This window comes from Sinocyclocheilus anshuiensis, unplaced genomic scaffold (assembly GCF_001515605.1).
Source record: "Sinocyclocheilus anshuiensis isolate Anshui unplaced genomic scaffold, SAMN03320099.WGS_v1.1 scaffold1915, whole genome shotgun sequence".
NCBI classification, from domain to species: Eukaryota; Metazoa; Chordata; class Actinopteri; order Cypriniformes; family Cyprinidae; genus Sinocyclocheilus; species Sinocyclocheilus anshuiensis.
In genome coordinates, this window is record NW_015549672.1 from 41,631 (window position 1) to 66,278 (window position 24,648).

At 35.5% G+C, this 24,648-nt stretch overlaps 1 protein-coding gene across 3 annotated transcripts in view; it reads right to left on the minus strand.

The window, feature by feature from the left end:
• LOC107660328 (retinoic acid receptor RXR-alpha-B) overlaps window positions 1-24,648 on the minus strand; it is a 67,776-nt gene that overhangs the window by 21,590 nt on the left and 21,538 nt on the right. For all 3 annotated transcript variants that reach the window (XM_016449617.1, XM_016449618.1, XM_016449620.1), the window contains exons 2-3: window positions 20,592-20,723; window positions 5,126-5,391 (exon numbers count right to left, since the gene is read on the minus strand). In XM_016449617.1, coding sequence (XP_016305103.1) covers window positions 5,126-5,391; window positions 20,592-20,723 — 398 coding nt within the window. The remainder of the gene's footprint in view (window positions 1-5,125; window positions 5,392-20,591; window positions 20,724-24,648) is intronic.

Genomic DNA, 24,648 nt, shown 5'->3' on the forward strand with positions numbered 1-24,648 from the left:
ATATATATATATATATATTTTTTTTTTTTTATGAAATTAATACTTTTATTCAGCAAGGATGCACTGAATTGATCCAAAATGTAAGTAAAGAAACGTAGGCTGTTGCAAAAGACTTCTATTTCAAATAAATAGTTTTTTTGAACATTCTATTTTTTTCTAATCCTGAAAAAAAATGTATCAGTTTCAACCAAAATAATAAGCAATTCAACTGTTTTCAACATTGATAATAATAAGAAATGTTTCTAGAGCACCAAATCAGCATATTAGAACTGAAGACAGGAGTAATGATGCTGAAAATTTTACATCACAAGAATAAATTACATTTTAATATATATTGCATAATTGTTATTTTCATTTGCTATAATATGATTGCAACTATGTTTTTGATAAAAAAGAAAATGCAGCCTTGGTGAACATAAGAGACTTATGACTTCTTAACATTTAAAAATGTAGTATATTAAAACAGAAAACTGTACTTTAAAAAAAAAACAACAACTTTAAATCGTAATAATACTTACTCGTAATAATAAAAATAAATAAACAGCATTGGTGAACATAAGAGTCTTCTTTCAAAAACAATTCAATCTTACTGATCCCAAACTTTTAAACAGTAGTGTACATGGACAAAAGTAGAAGCTAACTGGTCGTTTGTGTATCTGTCTGTGTGTATGAGGAGAGTCAACTGGCTGGGTGTTAAAAGAGTTTCATTCTGACACACACCACATGGCTAAGCTGCCGTTTTTAACAAGCCAGCTCATTTCCTGTGCGATTGGGCCCTGACCAATCCCCAAACGGGCCTCTTCTGAACCCATTTAGCATGCCAATAAAAAGTAGAAAGCCCATGTGGCACACTAAGGCCGTGTTTGACACCATGCGGTCAGAGATCAAGCACTCTGACGGGGCTAATGAGGATGAATGGGGGACAGGGCACCTCCAAGACGCCTCTCCTTAAGCCCATACAACATAAGAGACTTATGACTTCTTAACATTTAAAAATGTAGTATATTAAAACAGAAAACTGTACTTTAAAAAAAAAACAACAACTTTAAATCGTAATAATACTTACTCGTAATAATAAAAATAAATAAACAGCATTGGTGAACATAAGAGTCTTCTTTCAAAAACAATTCAATCTTACTGATCCCAAACTTTTAAACAGTAGTGTACATGGACAAAAGTAGAAGCTAACTGGTCGTTTGTGTATCTGTCTGTGTGTATGAGGAGAGTCAACTGGCTGGGTGTTAAAAGAGTTTCATTCTGACACACACCACATGGCTAAGCTGCCGTTTTTAACAAGCCAGCTCATTTCCTGTGCGATTGGGCCCTGACCAATCCCCAAACGGGCCTCTTCTGAACCCATTTAGCATGCCAATAAAAAGCAGAAAGCCCATGTGGCACACTAAGGCCGTGTTTGACACCATGCGGTCAGAGATCAAGCACTCTGACGGGGCTAATGAGGATGAATGGGGGCCAGGGCACTTCCAAGACGCCTCTCCTTAAGCCCATACACCATTACTTAAGGCAACACCATTAATGTGAAACTCCCCCTTCTCCATTTAGTAGCCAAATTAAAGCTGTCTGACATGAAACTTAGGTGGGGGAAGAAAAAATGAAGTCCACTGTGTTTATGCCAACCCAAACTTGTTGTTAATGGGAACTTGTTTCCATTTCAGGGTACAACAGCAACGACTGAACACTTTACTACTGGTAGTGGGAGGGAGGCAATATGAGGAAAAAATTTTCATAATGAGTATAGCGCGTGGTTTTTCTTAAACTGTGTTGCAGGGATTTCAGTTCTCATATACCATCTGGTGTCTGATAAAACCCCACGGTCTTCAAATGAATTTATAAAAGGCTGTTATTTGGTATGACTTTAGTTACACTAAATGGTTTTACTGATTCTCCAATGACTCTGGCAGGCACTCAGTGATTTCACTGTGCCAAAGTCTGACTCAAATCCATCTCGCTTATCTCTACAGATTTAAAGTTATACGTTAATGATTACATTTGTAATTCAAACACACTCAAACAAAGCGTTTCTACAACTCCAGTGCAATGAAAAAATTCAGTGTTCAAAACATTTGTTCAGTCAATTATATTATCATTGCTATAAAACATGCCCTGATGTTCCTCACTTTACACTGCCAAAATATTGTCATCAAATGACAACTGGCTACTATGAAAAGTATTTAATTTACTTTCTTTAACCTCAAAGACAAGCAACCAAAAATGTAATATGATGTGACACATTCTATAAAAAGGTAAAACAGGAAATATTTATGCTAAAAGAAAAACATTCAAACATTCAGAATTATCTTTCCATAATTCCTCTAAAATCAAACCTTTAAGCATCGATATTAGATAGTATCATAATGGCAAAAGATAAAATCTGAATGATTTACTTTCTAATTTTTTATTTGATTTTTTTCCCTGTAGTTAATGAGAGTATGCAAAGTTCTGTAAAGTGCAAAACCACCAGGTTTGGTGTTCAAATCTTAAAAAGTCATTTTAAATTTAACATTTAAATTTAATAATCTTTATGTTTCCTTGTATATTCTTCAATTATTAAAATCCAGCATGAAGTTTATTTTTGACGAAGCTACATGTTACAAAGAACACGATCAGAAATAATTCCACCTGCATTCTAATCATTTTTTCATTTTACTCAACCGTACAAAAGAAAGTTCTTCCCTAAATACTTGAGCACAAATTCCTACTTTAAGTGTTTATCTGTTTATTTCTTATCTATGTACACTTGAAAAGTAAAAAAAAACAACAACAACAACAACAAAAAACCTGAACCACCTACAGATATGCTTAAATATAACAGATTAAACCAAGCTAGTTTCCTGGAATGTAGACAATAACAATAAAAAAGTGGAATTACATCACTTGGAAACTGTAATATTTCTTGTATGATTTCTCATAAAACCCAGCTCAAATTGAGAGGGATTTAACAGAAATCCAATAACACCACAAAAATTTAAAAGTAGCTGCATTTTCCACCAATGAAACGCTGCTTCAGCAGAGCCTTTTAAGCTATGTGTTATTAAATAAAACCCAATCATAAAGCCAATAGCACTGATGCTGAATTGATTAGATTTTCTGTGAATAAGCAGAAGGCTGCAGTGTGCGAGACAAGCTCATTTGCTGTGATTTTTCAAAACATCACTAAACTCTGACTGCTAAAATTAATGAGGTAAAGAGTGTGTATGCATTAATAAAAAAGTGGAATTACATCACTTGGAAACTGTAATATTTCTTGTATGATTTCTCATAAAACCCAGCTCATATTGAGAGGGATTTAACAGAAATCCAATAACACCACAAAAATTTAAAAGTAGCTGCATTTTCCACCAATGAAACGCTGCTTCAGCAGAGCCTTTTAAGCTATGTGTTATTAAATAAAACCCAATCATAAAGCCAATAGCACTGATGCTGAATTGATTAGATTTTCTGTGAATAAGCAGAAGGCTGCAGTGTGCGAGACAAGCTCATTTGCTGTGATTTTTCAAAACATCACTAAACTCTGACTGCTAAAATTAATGAGGTAAAGAGTGTGTATGCATGTGTGCGCCATATGGAAAATGCAATGAAACTATTTATGCATTTCTAAAGACCTTGAATGTCCAAACTTTATAATTGCTGGCATTTTTCACCGCTGAGAAATTTTAGCAGAGCTTTTTGAGCTCTGAGTTATGCAGACAGCCTTCGCCACTACTGCCAAATCAATTACATTTGCAATGAACAAGCAGATGATCATGTCCCATTGTAGCAAGAAAAGCCCATTAAAAGCAATTTTTCAAAACCCTACTAAATTGTCTGATTGATTAAATAATAGAGGTAATGATTCGAATAAATGTTCGTGTCCATCTGTGTGATTTTGTGCATCACGTACTTGTGCAATCAAGTATCGGCATTGGCCCCCAAAAAACCCATATCGGTCGGGCTCTAATAGTTACATTATATTAAACTATATTATAATATAATGAATATTGAAAATAATACAAATAAATAGATAATAAATGAATTATATTACAGTTATTTTCAATGCAGAACAAGACAAGTGGATGTCATGGAAATAATTAAATGAGTAAAAACTTATTTTATTACAAAAAAATCTATTTCAAATAAATTGGTCTTTTGAACTTTTTATTCATCAAAAAATCTCAGTCTCAAGGTTTTCACAAAAATATTAAACAGCACAACTGTTTTCAACACTGATAATAATAATAAATGTTTATGATTTCTCATAAAACCCAGCTCATATTGAGAGGGATTTAACAGAAATCCAATAACACCACAAAAATTTAAAAGTAGCTGCATTTTCCACCAATGAAACGCTGCTTCAGCAGAGCCTTTTAAGCTATGTGTTATTAAATAAAACCCAATCATAAAGCCAATAGCACTGATGCTGAATTGATTAGATTTTCTGTGAATAAACAGAAGGCTGCAGTGTGCGAGACAAGCTCATTTGCTGTGATTTTTCAAAACATCACTAAACTCTGACTGCTAAAATTAATGAGGTAAAGAGTGTGTATGCATGTGTGCGCCATATGGAAAATGCAATGAAACTATTTATGCATTTCTAAAGACCTTGAATGTCCAAACTTTATAATTGCTGGCATTTTTCACCGCTGAGAAATTTTAGCAGAGCTTTTTGAGCTCTGAGTTATGCAGACAGCCTTCGCCACTACTGCCAAATCAATTACATTTGCAATGAACAAGCAGATGATCATGTCCCATTGTAGCAAGAAAAGCCCATTAAAAGCAATTTTTCAAAACCCTACTAAATTGTCTGATTGATTAAATAATAGAGGTAATGATTCGAATAAATGTTCGTGTCCATCTGTGTGATTTTGTGCATCACGTACTTGTGCAATCAAACTCATTTGAGCAATCAGACTCTTTAAAATAGATCTTTCATTTCCAGCAGAGTTCAGGTCAAGTTTAGCCAATTCAGCAGGAAAATTCAGTTCAAGTTCAGCCCGAGCACACACGAGAAAAAAATATTGATCAGCTACAAGCCTCTGAAAAAATCTGCAATAGGACCCGGTGCTGCTGCCCACAGCAATTCATAATGAAGCTGTTAAATAAGTCCAGAGTAAATGCAGTGATGTCTTACCTGTGGGCTCAGGCTGGGTCTGAAGGTCATGCTAGTGGAGGCCAGGCCACTCATGGAGGGGTGGCCCATGGGCGAGTTGATGATGGGGAACGGCGAGGGCAGGCCATTGATGGGCGAGCTGAGGGTGCTGATGGGCGAGTGCAGCTGACCCGGGCTGGAGTTCATGGCGGATGGGCTGAGCAGGGGCGGGTGGAGAGGATGGTTACTGATGCCTCGGTGACCCATGGAGGAGCTCAGAGGAGACGACAAGAGCTGACCAGAGGAGTCTGCAGGACGGCGAGAGGAAAAAAAAGAGTTTACCCACACAGGAAATTTCAGGAATATTTTGCTTTGTGAGGTAAACAATGGCATTGTGTTTTAGTTCTGCCTTTTTACAGAGCCACTGAATGGATGAATAATTTGGAAAAAATTTAAGAATGTGAACTTGATGTACAAATACCTGTTCATTTTAAAAGTTCTTATCTCAAAAGGGCAAATTATCCTTTAACTTTAGAAATAAAAAAGTTTAATGTACAATGTAAATGTTTCTTCCACTCTTCAAACTTCTACTCTAGTCCAAAAAGACCACATATTGAAACTAAACTTTTTTTTTTCAAACTGTGCGGCAAGAAAAACTGTGTTTAATTCAAGGGGTCAGGGAGAGAGTAAACTATGACAAATAACATTACTAGAGCCCGACCGACACATAGTTTTGCCGATATTGTCGGCCGATATGAGCCTGTCGCAGATATATCGTATCGGCGAATATGCCGCCGATATGAATTTGTTTTTTTTACAGAACATATAACGCAGATTAAATGCTTCTAAGTTCTTAAATGTTTCCTTATCCACAGAATATTAGCATGATTTTTAAAGGACCATGTGACACTGAAGACAGTAATAAAACAGTGAACTGAAGACATTAGAAAACAGTTATTTAAAATTGTAAAAATATTTCACAATATTGCTGTTTTTACTGTATGTATGATCAAATAAATGTAGTCATAGTGAGCATAAGAGACGTTTTCCCAAAAAACATTAATTATCATGTATTTAAGTATGATGTATAATCATGTTAATCATGTGTGAGGACTCTTACACACTCTTTATGCTCTTTGTACATCTGTTTGTGTGTGTGTGTGTGTGTGTGTGTGTGTGTGTTGTTTTTTTTACAGAACATATAACGCAGATTAAATGCTTCTAAGTTCTGAATGGTGTAATTACTTAGTTTGTCCAGCGCGCTCCATTGTTTGCTACTGGTGACCCAGGTCAGTGTAGTGTAGAGATGCGCAAATGATGAGCTCAAACTTCACCCAAGTCCGCTGCTTCAAATTATCCACCCGCCACCCACCCGCACCTATATCTGATCGTCACATTACAATAATTCTAATTCTTAGTTTTGCATGATGATATGATGAATGGATGGTTCATTTTTAACGGCAGATTCAGTGACGTTAGAGACTAGAGCTGATCTGCACATCACGCCACGCGTCTGCGGTGCATTAAAGCATGTGTTACGGCCACCGGAGCTGATCGGGGCCACTCAGTCAATGCTGGTGTTTATACCGGCCGCGCCGCAGCCCAGAACTCATGCTTATCACATCGGTCACATCACATCGCGCGGCGCGACAAAATACATTCATGAGTTCACACTTACATATAATAAACTGAGTAAAGGTTATGCGTATTTAACCTATTTTTTTAGGTGTCCGGGGAGAGGGCTCCGAGCTCGGTAATTACTCTCGAGCCCAGGGTACTCCCCCTGTCCGGGGAGAGGGGTCTGAGCTCGGCTTTTAGCCCAGACCCAGAGCGCTCCCCCCAAGTGCTCCTACCCGTGCTGGGGTAGGAACGGGCTGAAGGTGAGGAGTCGGGGTGGTGGAGGGATGCTGAAAGACTAGAGATAATGAAGGTAAGACTGCTTTGATTATTTACAGGGGTTCTCTCTTGTGCTGGTTGGATAGATTATGTAATTACTGATGAGGGATTGGCTGTGTTAATTATCTGCGCGTGCTCCTCCTGAAATTTGTCCGGTGTAGAATAGAACCCATTATAATCAGTGATGTTGTCTATACTGGATGCAGTAAACTGATGCCTCGTTCTATTTATGACGTGCTGACACAAAGTTCAAATGAATTTCAACGGTTGCTTTGTCGTGTCCTGTTCCGGCGCAGACACGGTGTCAGCATAATTTGTCAGTACAGTCAGTTACGTAGCAGATTGAAAAGTTAGTATCTTTCTGCAGTCCAATAGACGGCAGTGCGGTGGTGGCTTGAGTCTGTTGAATTGTGATTTAACGCTACGGTGTCACCTAGTTGGAGAGACTCAATGCTAAGTAAATAAACAACGTCCCCATCTTTTACTCTCATAATGAGCTTATCAAATTTGTTTGCTACATTAGTAGGGCCCTATGATTTCTGCGATGCAGAAAACATGGAATTTACTGTATATTGCGGAATTTCATGGAATTCTTATTTTCGATGAATGAGTAAAAAACAGGTCAGTACATACAGTATATATAGACTGTGTCTGTGAATATTAAACTGCAAAAAGACTTATTTAAATACAAATTTCTGCATGTTCATTTGATTACCAGAAAATACACAACACAGAATTTGTGAAAAAAAATAATTATTTATTATTATTATTTATTAATTTTAGATGTTTACATTTGGAAAAGCTGTGCTTCCTGCATAAACCTGCCCCTGTTGGTTTGGCAGTAGCTTGTTTGCCCTACAGTTACCTTGTTTAATTTCTTAATTAAAGTTATATATATTTTGTTCTATTTGTGTTAAGTTATTTATAATAAGTGAAGTGAAGTTTACTGTTAAGTGCACTGATGTCAGACTCATTTTGAATAATAAAGTTTATTGTTAAATTGTTAAATACCCTGCCTCAACTACATAGGCCTATGTTTGTCACATTATTATAAGTGTTTGATCACCACATTTGAGTTATCATTGCGTGTGTTTGCTTTTCCATATGCACTTATATACAGTACAGTCAGTTGTTTTGTTGACACTGTTTGCTCTGATAAGACAGTGAACTTCAGCCACAACTTGCCTTCTCTTTACAGAGACAGTAAATACATGCTGAGAACACACAGAGGGCTTAATTACTCATCCTTGTTTTCCCCCCACAGCTACAAGACCTTGAGCGAAATGAAAACAATATCAATCTTTCTAAACATGCAGCAGCACATCTCAGGAAAAGGTCAATGTTCAAGTGCCATAGCAAATCTCATATTGAAACATCATCCTCACACCAGCTTATTTTCTAACTCTGTCTATTGTGAAACTTTCTGAAGGCCATTAGTCACTCTCTGGAAAAAGAAAGTCTGTAATATGATTTTTATTCGTGTCTATTGAAAAAGCATGAACACAATCACGTTATTCTATTGAAATCAGCCAGGTTCTTTTATATCACGTGTCCTAACAAGTCCAGAGAAAAGTTGAAAGGGAAACTACTGTGTACTGCTGTTACTTTAAAACAAGTTTACAGTGAGTTTAATTTTATAGAATATCAATATAGGACTGAATAGTGCTGGGCTATATGATGCTATATGATGTACATTACCTATATACACCTACAGGTACAGACATTAATCAATTTTTCTAAAATACTAGTGTAAATATATGTGTGCTGTTATCAGCTTGTAGTTATTAACAAGTTAGAATGGTGAAGATGTAAAAATGCGAGAGAAAAAAAACAGAGTGGGGTGTGTCCCAGATAAGACAAAACTTGCTGTATTAATACAGAATTCAAGAATGTGTAAACATGTGCATGTATATTGAATTTTAGAGTCAGTACAATGTTTTATAATATTAGTTTGACTGTTTCGCTTCTTGCTTTCCACTCAAATGTAAAATAATGATGCTGTTTTTGCATTTATGACAAACTTCAGTTGTTCTGAATAATCTTATCTTTTGGTTTGCATTCACCAAGTTCTAAATAAAAGGGGAAAATAAGAACCTTTAATCTGCAAAATATTTAATTCACTGGATTATCAAAATGCCTGATTCTGTTACCATGATATAAAAATCCTCCTAGAAAATATTTATATTTCTTTCATCATTTACGTTCCTCATGTCATTCCAAACCTCCTTCTTTTCTACACAAAAGAAGCTATTTTTTTTATAGAATGTTGGTAGCCAAACAGTCACCACTGAAAAAAAACACTAAGATATATCTTCTTTTATGTTTCACTTAAGAAATAAAGTCATACAGTTTAGGAACACATGAAGGTGAGTAAATGATGAATTTTGGCTGAACTATCCCTTTAATGATGCACATAACAATGTGAAACCAAACCACTGAAGGATCTGAGAAGCTACAGTAAGTTTAAGATTTGTCAGGTTGGATTTACGCCAGGAATTCTTTCCGCCAACCCAAACCAGCCCTGCAGACTGTCAGCAGCATTTGTCCATGAGAAGACTCAAAAGTGGTGAATGGACATGTTGAACAGTACAAAAAAACTGAGGGGAAACCTCACGCACACTCATGTTTCCTTTCAAAGATTTGGCTGAGAGCCCTCACTGGACAGTTCAAATGGGTTTTGATCTAGTTTCCCACCCCATCTACATGACAGAGTAAGAGTCATGCAACAAATGACGACCGACAATATGTGTCTCTGATGACACACCACACACATGAACACAACATATAATAGCCTACAGCGTTACACAACTTGTGGGCACAGGTACATACAGGCATGCAGAGTACATTCACATAGACTATGAACATCAACACACACCTATACGCACATTCCCAGAGCACTGGAAGAACATTTCAGATCATAAACAAGGTGTGTAGGAAGATCATTAGACGGCTCAAAGTGTATCCCCACACACACACACACACCACAAAACTAATTCTGAATGAGAATCGGTGCTATTCTGAGGAACAGAAAATTGTGGTTTTCTCCCTAAGATGACCACATGCTGACAGCAAGATTTACAGCTCAGATTCTTCCACTGAGAACTGCAGCATAAGTATGACATAAAAATTGGTCTACAAAATTTGGTCTAGGATTTACTTTGAAATGGTTTTCACTCAGAAACTGCTATTAAATGTAACAAATAACGAAAGAAATGGCAAGTAACAAATTGAATTAAACATGAAAATCTGAAAGAATTAAATAGTGTTTTCTTGTAAAACACACTCTAATAATTGTCTGAAAAACTCACACACAAATATATGTCCAGTTTCAAAGCTAAACCCATGGAATACACAATCTCGCCATTACTATCTCAACCCTGAGTTTTGGCTCTGTTTTATTTTAATATAGACAAGCAGTAGACTCTCTGTGTCAATTAAGAAAATGATCTGGTCTTATCACGTAAACACAACAATCTTGACTCGACCGCTGTATAAATACTGCCACACAAAATGTTTACTCAATCACCACAAACACCTACTCACTGAAATGTAAATCAAGGGTGGGAGATAAACAGACTAGGGGATAAGGATATACCGCCAGCCTAAGCAAAATGTATTTGAGCAAAACATCGTTACAGTTCGCTAATGAGGCAGCGAGAAGCGAAGCACAGGCCTGATTAGTCAGAGGATGAGGGATGATGTGAAGGCAGAGCAGAGCGTTGACTTCATCACAACACAACACAACACACTGCTGAACCGCATGGATGTGTATATAAGATCAGAACTCACAATGCTACTGAATATGAAGGCAGAAAGAGTGAGAATTTTTTAAACTTCTAATTTGTTTTTATTTTATTCTACAAATCCAGATTAAAAACACAGTTAGTTGTGTGTTTACTGACTTCACTGTTATTTTTATTTCATATGAATCTTTTATTATTTATTATTTTTCTTCATATTCTTATTATTTTATATTTATTACTATTTAAATCAGTTTTATGTAAAACACTTTGAATTACCACTCTGTTATTTATGTACGATATAAAAACCTTGCCTATTTCATTTTACTTTATTTTAGCATTATTTATTTCTTGATATTTCCTTAAGAAAATGTTATGTTTTGTGTTTTGTGTGTGTGTGTGTGTGTGTACCCACCACTGCAATGAAGGGTGCTGGTTATTTCCAGGTTGTTGATAAGGCATATTGAGTGTTTTTTTAATGTGCTGCTGTGCAGTTATGGATGGTTGTTCTGGAGCATTGCTAGGTGGTTGCCAAATCTCCACAAAAAAGCCCATGCCTCTATGACATCTTGGTGCCTTCTTAGATGCAAGCCCATATGGGATTTATTCATATGTTGGCTTGTCATCAGCCAATGTAATACTAAGGGTTATGGGATTGTTTAAATCCATATTCCTACATATGAGACCTATTAATAAAAAAGCATGGTGATGAGTAATTATTTACTCAGTATTGTTGATGAGGTCAACACTCTGTAACTCCAAAGATGATTAGGGACTGATCTCTTTAAACAGGTACAAAACAAGACACTTGAGCTAAAAGCGTGGTGAATCAGTCAAACAACCCAGATGAGTCTGTTTTCAATTCACTCTGTGCTTGGCAGTGCTGCAGAGTCATTTGAATATAGAGGAAGAGAGTGGTTTCGTGGCTTCCTACATTCAATCAGCACAAGAGTGTTTAAATCAAACCCTCGCTAATGTGTTTAGTCTGACGCTTCCTGAGCACCTTATTTCTCCTCTCCGTTTCGTCTTCCTTCACAGATCTACTCAAACACAGTGCGTGTGGCCATCAGGTCCAGGAAGGACATTCAGTCGACATACAGTAATACTAATTACATGCTCATTCACACCATTTCTCACTCCCACACACATATACACTCCCACACGCTTTCATATATTCATACGCACACACATACACATACGCTGCAGACAAATTACCAGACTATCCAATCCACTGAGAATTAATTACACTGCCAATTTGGTTACATACTGTACAAGTCTGGACTAAAGATTCATCCGACCGTTTCAAAATCACCAGATAATCAGCACTAAAGGAAATATGCAGTTGCTCATGGTGGTGAATAATAGAAAGCATAGTAACTAATCTATATGATTAATTTCCGGCTGTCACTTTTAATGAAAACCTTGAACAAAGACAGGATAAATATTTTGAAACTGAACATCCAGGATTTCCTCTACAGGTTTAATCCCAGTTGAGACACAAAATCTTTTGAATTCATTCTTCGGGCAAATTATTTCATGACGAATGCCAAAAATGTGATGACTTGCTCTGAAATTAAAAACAGATCAACAGGACCCACGATTTACAACACTTCTCCTCCTGTTCAGAGAAGAAAAGGAAAAATGATCTGATGATCTCTATGCATCAGCATTTGCATTTTTTGTCTGGTGGTATAAACCACAAGCAGCCACTGAGATATCTGAAATATTCATGATCCTCTTTCCCCCTCTGGATTTCATTTGAAACGACCGCCATAATGTTTCAATCTCAGTTCCAGAGAGAATTCATTTTAAACAAGCTTTTACCTAGAACTGACAGACAGAGGCAGTACATCACGTATATGACAAAGTGGTCAGCCTAAAAATGTTTTGTGAACAAGTTCAACTGGATGCTTGATATAAATCTTACTGCTTTCATCTGATTTAGTTTCACTAAGAAATTTCATATGAGAATGACTAATAGCAATCAACATCTCAAAAGACGCCAAGTTCCCACGGTGATTCCCAAGATTTTACAACTTTTGTTGGCAGAGATGGTGACTTATGTCTGGGAGTCCAAAAATTCATTGTAGACTTGAATTAGACTCATAAGCAATTGACTTGAGACTTCACTTGGACTTTTTTTGATATCTACAAAACCTGTTGACATAAAAAGTTTTACAAGGAGTCTTTACAAAAAGAAATAAAAAATCTTAAAAGTATCCCATGTCATTCTTTTTTTTTTTTTTTTGTACATGTACTGTTATTTTTAAAAGTACATGCTAGTCAATATTAAAATATCTACTGGTTTAAGTAAAACTTCACATACATTCTTTTCAATGACTTAAAGGGATAGTTCACCCAAAAATGAAAATTCTGTCATTATTTACTCACCCTCATGTCATTCCAAGACTGTATAACTTTCATTCTTCTGTCAAACATGAAATAAGATATTTTGATAAATATCTTAGTGTTTTTTTTTCCATATAGTGGAAGTCAATGGCCACCAAAACTGTTTGGTTCCCAATAACCTTTAAAGTATCTTTATCAGAGGAGATAAAGTCATACAGGTTTGGAATGACATGATGGCGGGTAAATAATGACAGAATTTTCATTTTTGGGTGAACTATCCCTTCAAATTATCAAGGAAATGTGTTTTTATTTTATTTTTTGCACACAAAAAAGTATTCTCGTAGCTTCATAAAATTACAGTTGAACCATTGATGTCACATGGATTATTTTAACAATGTCCTTACTACCTTTCTGGGTCTTGAACATGGTAGTACCCTTGCTGTCTATGGAGGGTCAGAAAGCTCTTGGATTTAATCAGAAATGTCCATAGCACAAACTGAGTGGGAACTGTGTTCATGACTCTGCCCAAGTCCTGAAATCTGATTGGTTGAAATAATTACTGTCCTGGTACCACCAAGGATGTTGATCCAGGAAGCTGCCACACATTTTTGAAGTTGGAGCAGATTGTTTTAGTTGAGCTAATATAAGCAGCAGAGCCCAAGGTGATGCACCTGTTTAAAGCTCTTGCTGACTGTGTCAGATATCAGGCCAAGCATCTGCTGTCCTTATGGTGTTGGCATGTTAAACAAAACATTTTCTTTATATTATTTGCAGAAACACAGGCTTCATGCTAACCATGCTAATGCACAGGTTACAGGCACAGAATAGCTCCAATGTCTGTGTGATTTCAGGGCATGGGAAGCTGGTCCCTGAAACTCAAACGTTATCAGTTTCCACTACAAGACTAGAGTGAATGAGACAATCAGATAAGCGTCTCTGTAGTGCAGGGAGAAAGCTCGCTCTCTATAAGCCACCTGTGAAATTGAGCCAGCGCTATCGGACACACTCGGCTACACGTGTTTGCACAAAGATGGACAGATATGAACTGCTGGTATGGAGAGAACTGCTCGCAGGAGTCCAGGGGCCAGTGAGAGAGCACTGTATTAGTCGAAATGACACAGTGAACATACAGTGGCAACGTGTCTGAATATATCACAGACCTGACATGCTCTGAACTCAATGCTTTAATGATTGATTCATGAGTGACTGATTTGAAATATGGTCTGGTTTGACTGTTTGAAGATTTTTATAATACTAAACCGATCATTAATAAACTGGGGTACGTGTACCAGAATGGATATTTGGGAATATTTAAATTTTGCTTTGTTAAATAAAATGACTAGATTAGATTAGATTAAAAAAATACTATTAAAATGTCCAATCATGATTAATGTATTTAAATTAAAATAAAATAATTTAATTAAAATGTAAAATAAATTTAATTAATTAGTGCTGGGCAACTATTAATCGCGATTAATCGCATCCGAAATAAAAGTTTTTGTGTACATAATATATGTGTGTGTGTACTGTGTATATTTATTGTGTATATTTAAAAACACACACATACAGTATATATTTAGAAAATATTTACATGTATTTACATGTATATATTTATATTCATATAATTTATATTATATATAAATATATTTAATATATAAGCATAACATATTTTTCTTAAATATATACATGCATGTGTGTGCATTTATATATACATAATAAATATACACAGTGACAGTACACACACATATATTATGTACACAAAAACTTTTATTTTGGATGCGATTAATTGTCGCCTAGCACTAAAATTAATAAAATAAAGTGTGTGTATAATAAGTGTGTGTGTGTGCAAACCCTAAAACATATTTTATTTCAGATAGATGCCATGACAACATTGCTCATCTTCATTTAGTTGACTTGAAATACAAAAATAACTACACTCTCAGAAAAAAAAAAATTTGTTAATTTAAGTGTAAAACTTAAGGAACTAAAAATTAAAAACTAATAAAAACTATATAGACATATTAAAAAAACAATGATGGAAAAATGACAACAAAATTAATAAAACTTTAAAAGTAAAATGAAAACATAAAATATAAAAATAAAATTAAAATTAAATCTAAAATATTATATGAATGATACTAAAATAACAATGTGTGCACAATTATTTAAATAAAAATTTACATTTTACACTACATTTACAATAACATTTTATCTCTAAAAGACTGAAATTTAATTAACTCTCAATGCTTGCATTATATCAAAATAACCAATAAACAGAAGAACAAATGAAGAATAAAAAAAACACATACAGCCTAATGTTTGAGTATAACGAATGACTTCCATCAGCAACAAATAAAAGATTCATGTCTGCTGATTTGAAGTGTGCTATAGATTATAAGCTTCTCCCTCCATGCCCGACAATAGACCATCATCTCTACAGATCTCTTTATTCTCTTTCTGCTTTAAATCGGGACAGTAGATATCCTGTCATTCTCTCTCAGTGTATCCCTGCAGTAAGATTGCAGGCTGCCTCACTTTTAGGTTTCAAACGCACACACACACTATTGCACAATCACCGGTGGGACTGGATGTCTGGCCTGGTGCCCTGAGAACTGGAGCTTATACTGTGTGTCTGCTAATCTGAGCCCAACAAGCTGTTTTGGGGGGAGGCATGTGCATTTCATTTCATTCTCACAGACCATCGATGTCCTGTGAAAAGGCCAATATAAACCTCAGTCACTAAAGAGTCTTCTGAAAAAAGCCTTTTGTCACATTGCTCTTGTTAAAAGATCAAGAGAAACTATTCCCAGATTCTCAAAGTAAAAAGAGCAAGAATTCACAATGAAAAACGATATTGTTTTGATACAGATGAGTGATTTGTATTGCCGATAATGTTAATTTTCTCAATCTCTTGCTTTTGACTGAAGTTAAAAAACAAATTGATAGGTACAGTTTAACAGTGGGATGTCAGAAATGAGATCATATTTCATTGTGACTGTGCCAGAGAGATAAAGAGCTCAGTGAGACCTCAGGAGCTGATTAAAGCTGATGCAGCTCCAGGACTGATAGCTTCCCTCCAGCTTCTGTGCCTTTAGCCGCTCCTCTCAATGCCATTTGTGCACCATATCCACAAGTCAGAATTATGGAATTAGATTGGATATCAAATCTAATTCCATAATTCTGACTCATTAAGATTTGCACTAGATGGAAACTGCTGCTTTTGAGTAGATTCATGTATTTCTTCTAACTAGCCGTACTTTTATGATTTTTTTAAACAAACAGATTTTTGTTGTCTTATTTTTTATATACTATCATAATTAATTTTTGCTACTATTCAATTTTTTTTCTGTGAATGTTATTGTTTTGTCCTTGTTTTTCAATCACCTTGAAACGTTAAATAGAAAACATTATTACACATTTTAAACAATGACAATCTACAATGAGAATGAAATAAACATAATATCATTTATAATTTCATACAACATATAATTTCAATGCAAATTATGACTGTGCCTCATGCAAGGTTAACTAAAGGTTAGTTATGGATAACTAAATAAAAAAAAAAAAACGTTTTCATTGTTTGAAATATAAAGGCTACATTTTTATTTTCATTTATTCATCTTGAAGTACTAAACATAAGAAAAACTAAAACTAAAAATTCAAACTTAATAAAAACCTAAATAACTATACAGTATATATACATACTGTATATAGACTGGTTATTTTATTAAAAAAAAAAAAAATTTAATCAAACTTTTACCAAAAGTTGGAGTACTTGTTAAAGAGATACAAAAAAAAAAAAAAAACTTGCTTGAGCTAAAATATGAGACATGTGATTAAGGTTAATATGGTTCAGAAGAATATTTATTTTGCATATAATTTCCAAAAGGCTATAATTTTTGTCAAATTATTAAAAAATTGTGAAATTATTATTTAATTGTGTGAATTTAGCATACATAAAATGCTAGCTATGAATTTGCACTTAGCAAGACAAAGAAACCAGCTATTTTATTAAAAAAAAGTTATACAAATGTCATTTCTACCACTGTCATCTACATCACAGAATGTAATTAAACATAATATATAATATAAGACACAATATAATGTTGGAAATAACAGTATGGTGGAAATGATTATGACTTTTAGAAAAGAAAAATGCAAAAATGAATTGTCTTATGATCTATGTTTATTATTGTGAGTAGACAAATTGAAAAGAAAGAAAGAAAAAAAAGACTAGTGTGAGTGTGAAAAGTGTTTCAAGAGACTTAATTTCCTAAAAGTTCCCAAGCACAAAAAGTGCCCATAGCTGAAGAAACACCCACTTATAAATTATCAATGCTGCTTCATGTCAGTGAGAGTACCGCTCAGCTCATCATCGACTACAACTTTTTAAAGTAAATCCCAAATGCCAGCAAAATGTGTAGTTTTCCCTCACAAGCATCTGTCACTTGAATCATCCAACACATTACACATGTGATGTTAGCTCAGCCCGCTGCAGCACCTCTGTCTGCTTTATGGAGACAACTGCCTCGATCATCAGGAAGAAATTAGCCGAAGCACTAAGCAGCATGATCTTATTGGCTGCCGGGCCAGTCCGCTCCATTTGAGGTCAGCCCAGACATTCCAGTGGATAATCTTTTCCATCCCTCCACTCTCTTGTCTTTCTCCCTCTCACACTCAGTCTGTTTTCATCAAAGCGCAACTACAGCACAAGGCTGGCTTTGTGTAGCCTCTTCACTAGTGCTTTCTGACTCAGTCAGTGTGTTTTAAGTGAACTGTATGGAGCTGAAATACATATCGGCCTTCGTTCCCAGCTCTCCCTGCACCTTCCAGTAAAGTTATTTTCTACAGCAAGCTAGTAATATGAAGCCTCCGAGTTAGGGCCATGACCACATCACAAAGGTTCTGGAGAGAAGCTGAGCTATGTTTGCTTCTGGAGCTTCGCCTACTTTTCCCAGCATCCCGTTCTTTGTTCTGCTCGCTCTCTCTGAACTTGCTACAAAAGGCTGTAATTATGGCGGGCACAAACCAGAGAGAAAGAGCCATATTATAGCATTCTCTCACACTTCAAATGCGGCTGCTCACTAGGAGTTACAGGAACCTGTTTAGATTTATGCCAGCTGTGGAAATGACAGCTGCTGTGAACTTCTAGGATGGTCGTTTTGACGCAACCCACACATTTCATGCATTCTGAACCACAATATTTACATAAGTCCTCATGTTAAACGCCTGAGATACACAATCCCGCCTAAACATGCCGTTGAGTGATCGCGCTGAAGACTAGCTTTCTTTAATATGCTACATATTAACCAGTAACACTTTACAGTAAAATTCCATTCGTTATTATTAGTGAACTACAAATGAACTAACAAAGAAAAACAGCTTATTAATCTTAATGTAAATTTTTTGATGTCATAAGTTTTTAATGTTATTTTTAACATGTCTATCCAGTGTTTTTAATATGCTTAAAAACAAAACATGCAAATTCATCAGTCAACACCATTGCGGTCACAAATACATAACCAATCCCGTCAATTTACGGCTTGGGGCTTTTCATATCATAAGCAAACTGTTTCCGCCTAAAGATGTTGATTTCTAGGCGGTAGCTGTCTGAGATGGCGAGCGGGTGTGCAACATGGTTTGTGTAACATTAGCAACACATTATTAGCTGTTTAATAACATAGTCATAATGATATCAATTACTGCTGTGTGTCTGATGTTGTAGAGAGTGATACATAAAATGCATTAGCATTCTAATTCATTGACTTGCAGACAACCCTGTATAATTTGCTTTTCTTCTTCTACTTCGGAATCAGTTTCTGATTCAAACATATATTCAAACATGACTATTTGAATTGAATTCTGCCAAAGTGCGCGCTTGTAAGTGTTCGTTAAATGCGTAACGTTAATTACGTGAGTACAGGTCTGCTTATGTCTGAAAATAATATATGAAAAACTAAATTATTTTACATAACAAAAACATTATAGCTTATATTTGTTTAGTAAATTTTTTAATTAATGTAAAAACTAAAACGAATTGTAAAACTGAAAGTTTTTTTTTTTTAATTGTGGGCCGCATTTGAATTCGTGACAATTCTCGGGTTGAGGACCACTGATGTAGAGTCATATTCAAGCAATTTTTAGCCATGAAAACAATATTTTCACTGGGAAAATCGTTTAAATATGTTATTTTGATTATCAAAGATGAGTTTTAAGGGATAAAATTAGTGACTGCAGGACTAACATTTACTACTACATCAGCAAACTCAAAACTTGCATCTGTTAAGAATATTTGAAGGGATAGTTCACCCAAAAGTGAAAATTCTGTCAATAATTACTCACCTTAATTCCAAACCCGTAAGACCTTCGCTCATCTTTGGAACACCAATTAAGATCCAGGAGCTTTCTGACCCTGCATATACAGTGATGGTATTACCACAATCTTTTTGTACTTTTTTGTACTTTTTGTGCACAAAGAAAACAAAAATAACAACTTTATTCAACAATTCTTCTCCTCCTGCGTCATGCTACTCTCATTAATTGCGCCAATGATGACACGGAGGAGAAGATTTGTTGAATAAAGTCACTATTTTTGTTTTCTTTGCGCACAAAAAGTATTCTCATAGCTTCGTAAAATTACGGTTGAACCACTGATGTTACATGGACTATTTTAACAATGTCCTTACTACCTTTCTGTGCCTTGACCGTGGTAGGACACTTGCTGTTTATGGAGGGTCAGAAAGCTCTCGGATTTAATCAAAAATGTCTTAATTTGTGTTCCGAAGATGAACGAAGGTCTTATGGGTTTGGAACGACACGAGGGTAAGTAATTAATGACAGAATTTTCATTTTTGGGTGAACTAACCCTTTAATGGACCTGAGCTGACACGAACTGGCGATGAAAAGTTGTATTTTTATTAACTAATGTTAACAAAAGATTAATAAATACTGTAACAAATGTAATAATCATTGTTAATGTTAACATTAACTAATGTGACTGTATTGTAAAGTGTTGCCAATCAACCTCATATATTATCTCTGAAAGTGGTAACTGACTTTGAAGACTCAACAAACCTGGGGAAAAACAAACTGGCTGTACGACAGCTGAAAACCGACTGAAAACAAAGAGACCTACAGCATGACAATACACCATGTTTAAATATCACATGCAGGAATAAGACCAGTGAAACGTGTCCATTAACGCAGGGGCCAGGGGAGACGCTCTTTATATGGGCTTTGTTGTAACACATTTGAACCAGAAACTATTTCTCATGAGTGAAACTGTATCTTGAGCTCTGTTTGGGAATGACAGGACAAGACATCCTACACTTGGAATGAAGACTGATTTTGCCCTACAGCGTTGAATCGCTGACGTTACGCGTGGATGATCCAGCACTGTAGGGCAACATCAGTTCAAAAGAAACCAGATGGCTTTCCTCTGAATTAAAAGACTGATCGAATGTGTCTATGTGGCAAGCGCAGGTGCTCTGATGTGTTTGTGCATGTGAATGTGTGTTTTATACCTGTGGATATCCTGCATTGTTGTAGAGGGTATGTACCCGTGAAGCCGGAGCAACCATTGGGCGAACTGCCAGCGTCGCCCGGCCGGCTCCTCAAACACGGCGGCGCTACTGAGCAGGGGTTTTTCAGGAGCCCTGTGTGTGTGACACAAAAGAAGTGGGTGAGAGTCACTCACTTCCACTGCAATCAGGTGAGGATTTCAGACCAATATGTGAAAGGACACATTACACTTTTCTCAAAACTGTTATGGATGGATCTTCAATATGCAGTGCTTTCATTTACAAGGCAGTACAAAAATACAAATAAATTGATAATAAATTTCACAAATAATCACAAAGAAATGGCCAGTAACACATTGAATTATTAGTGAAATTTTGAAGTAGAAAGACTGAAATAGTAGGTTTTTTTTTATAAAACATACTCCCATAATCTGAATCAAAAATTCATTTTTACAGTTTAGATATCAGTCAATATCTTAGAGTTTGCTCTTAAGAAATTAAGAAACAATTCTGAAAGAAAACTATTTGGGAAGAAATTGATTAGAAATGTTTAAGTTCACATTGACTTTTATTTGTGAAAATAATAATTTATCTGGCAAATCTTTAAACGGTTCATGGCATTATTGAGATCTCTTATGAAACTAGACACGTCTGAGATTTAAAGGGAAAGTCTGATTTCCATTTGCTCTCCTTTTTAATCTTGTTGTTGTCTAGGATAAAAAGAATGGCAAAATAAACAGATCTCATATGGGATTATTTTTTCTTTGAGGGAGTGTCTTGAAACCTATTTTCGCTTCAAAGAAAAATAAAGAATTTGTGACTTTATTTCTTACAATTGCAATTTTATTTCTTATTTTAAACTTCACAATTACTTTACTAATAATATTAATAATAATAATAATGCATTTTATTTATCATGCACTTTTCTTAACCCAAAGCACTACAACAACGAGCATGGGTTTCGTAACCCATAGTGCTACAACAACAAACATAATAGACAGCAATGAAAACAGCATAAAAACAGCAATGAACAACACAATAAAAAGAAACAGTATAAAACATACTCAGTTACAGTAAGCAGCTTTAAAAAGATAAGTCTTTAAAGATTTCTTAAAACAATTCAAGGTTGGAGAATCTCTAATTTCTTAATAGACTTATCAGGGAGACCAACATAAAGTGCATTGCAGTAATCAAACCTTTGTTTTTTACTTAGGGGTAGTTCACCCAAAAATCTAAATTCTGGCAAAAATTACCATCACAAATTAATTTCCCATGTTCATCTTCGAAACACAAATTAAGATATTTTTAATGAAACCTGAAAGATTTCTGTCCCTCCATTTAAAGCCATTCCACCAGAAGTTTGATACTTAAAGCTGCAGTCCATAACTTTTTTTTGGTTACAAATGATCCGAAATCAATATTTGAGCAAGTACATAACCAGCCAGTGTTCATAACCAGAGTGGTACTGGTAGGAATATGCGGAAAAAATTTGAGCATGCTACTGCGTCATTACGTCACATCTGTAAACATAAAGAAGTTGTCTCGACTAGTATATCATGTGCTATCGTGTGTGATGATCCGTGATCGTTTATAGCCCTTTCTCACCGCAGCTGGAAAAATGAAACATCATTTTGATGGTGGATTGTAATCCAGAAAAGATTGAAACACATGTAACTGAAATTAAATTATATTCCAGTTTTAAATGTGCATCTGATTAGAGATAGGCTGGGATTACACAAGATTTGTATATATATATATGAAATTCAAATGGTATGACAATTAGAGATTAGACTATACAGAAATTGAAATCTACACGCTAATACACTACATACTAGTCACGCAATGCTGATGTTGTTAACATTAACAATTTGAGAACAAAGTTTAACAATAATAATAATTAGCACGATTTGAATTGATATGAGCTAACTGATTATTAGATTTAATCACCATTGGTAGCACGATTTATTGTAATGCTTTTTTCCTCAGTTGGTCAGAACAAAAGTGGCAGGCTTGTTACTTACTCATTCAGATGACAATATCCGGTGAAAATTCTTATTTGGGTCACATATTCCAAGACGCAGGCTAGAATCTGTGATTCCTAAGTATAGTATCCACACCGGTGCGGTGACTGACAGCCACACATACTCTCAAAACACTAGATTCATCCGCGCTGGAGCCATGCCGGTGCACGGCCCACGCAATGAAGATAATTGCGCAAATAACTGCAATTGCAGGATTTCAAACAGAGATGGCGACAAACAGGCAAAACATACTGACTGCAGCTTTAAGTTTACAAAGACATTGTAAAAGTAGTCCATATGAATCTAATTTAATTTATGATGAACAGATGTAATTTAGCATTTTATTCACCATACACATACATAGAGCTCATCAAATATGATAAACGGAAGCTCAACAGTGCTTGTTGACATGCGAGAACCACTGAGGTTTGTCTCTTGTGTCAATTAAGCATGTTTGACACCTGTTAATCATATAAAGTGATTGTGTCTCCTCAGAAAACTTGGGTTAAAACACTTAATTCATATGGATTCCATTTTCTTTTTATGAGCAATCTGAAGTGTCAAAGTTTTGATGGAATGAACTTCAATGGAGGGAAACTGGGCTTCCATACTTGTACTTGAAACATCTGCAATTAACGAGTGTCCTATGCAAATAAAACTTTTCAACATTTCAACAATTGTGTAGTGTCATGTAAAACCAGAATTCATTTTTATGAGAAAGACCCATGTGATTTGTGACTGAATGTGTGTGGCCCGTGCTACATATCTCTGATTGAAATGGAAATAACTTGACCTCAAGATGTTTTATTTGTTTGCTAGTAAAACTGCAAGTGCCTCATTTTCATCCATCTCTGAATATGAACTTTCAGACCACCCAATACTCTCGACTCACTATGACCTTGAGCAACAAAGGACACCTAGTCACACACACACACACACACACACACACACACACACACACAAACACAGTCTAAAGACAAAATCTGCAGGCTCTCTTTATGAGACCCGGGATATTTGCTCCTTTCAAAGCCCTCATTTACGAGACCTTGATGAGAGGCCATGCCACGAACAGCAGATTCTTTTTTTCAAGGTTTCCATCTCATCTCTAAGACAATCAAGCTCAAGGTCAAAGATCAAACCTGCAATTCAATTCATCATGAACGTCATAAAAATCTCTCTTTCAAAGGTTCTTGATTAGCTCCTTAGAAAGGGGCTTGAGGGATGAACCACAGCACAGGCAAAAGTTGTTGCCTTTGCCATGTGATCATTAGACAACCTTCAGGTGCCTTTTAGTAGCCTTGAAAGCTGCATTAGAGATGCATAGAGGTTGAGGGGTTTCAGTTTAACACCTTCTTATCTTCTTTGTGATTGATTAGAATGTGTGATTTGACGACAGCATTTGCAATGAGTTCTGGATACTAAGATGCTTGTGCTAAAGATCAATGGCTGGATTTGACTGTCAGAATAATGAAGATCTGCCACATATGTGCTATTATTCACAATAAGGCAACCAGAATATTTTATTTAAAGACACTAACACTGGGATAATATGTAGTAATGACTGCCTGAGGCTGTTTTTAGGTTGTGCTGTGTCATATCCTGTCAGTGAATGAGAATAACTTCTTTGGCAATGCGTTTGAAATAGTCAAGATAGTATGCTGGAACAAAAGGTCTGGTCCATAACCTTTCATGAGACGCTGCCAGGAAGAGACACAGAGATGTTACGATGGATGGAGAGAGAAGCAGTCTAAACTAAGAAAGGCTTTTAAAATAGCTGCAGAATTCCAACCATACTCCTTATAGCTGCACACATAAACATAGACACAATCTTTACGAGACAGACAGGAAAAGCAGAGCTGTAGGAAAATGGGTCAATGACACAATAACATCTACGAAACACACGTGCTTCTTAGTAATGATATTGTGTTATGTCTATCTATCTATCTATCTATCTATTTATCTATCTATCTATCTATATATATGATTTCAAAAGGATCTGAAAAGATTGAGGTTTTATATATATATATATATATATATAT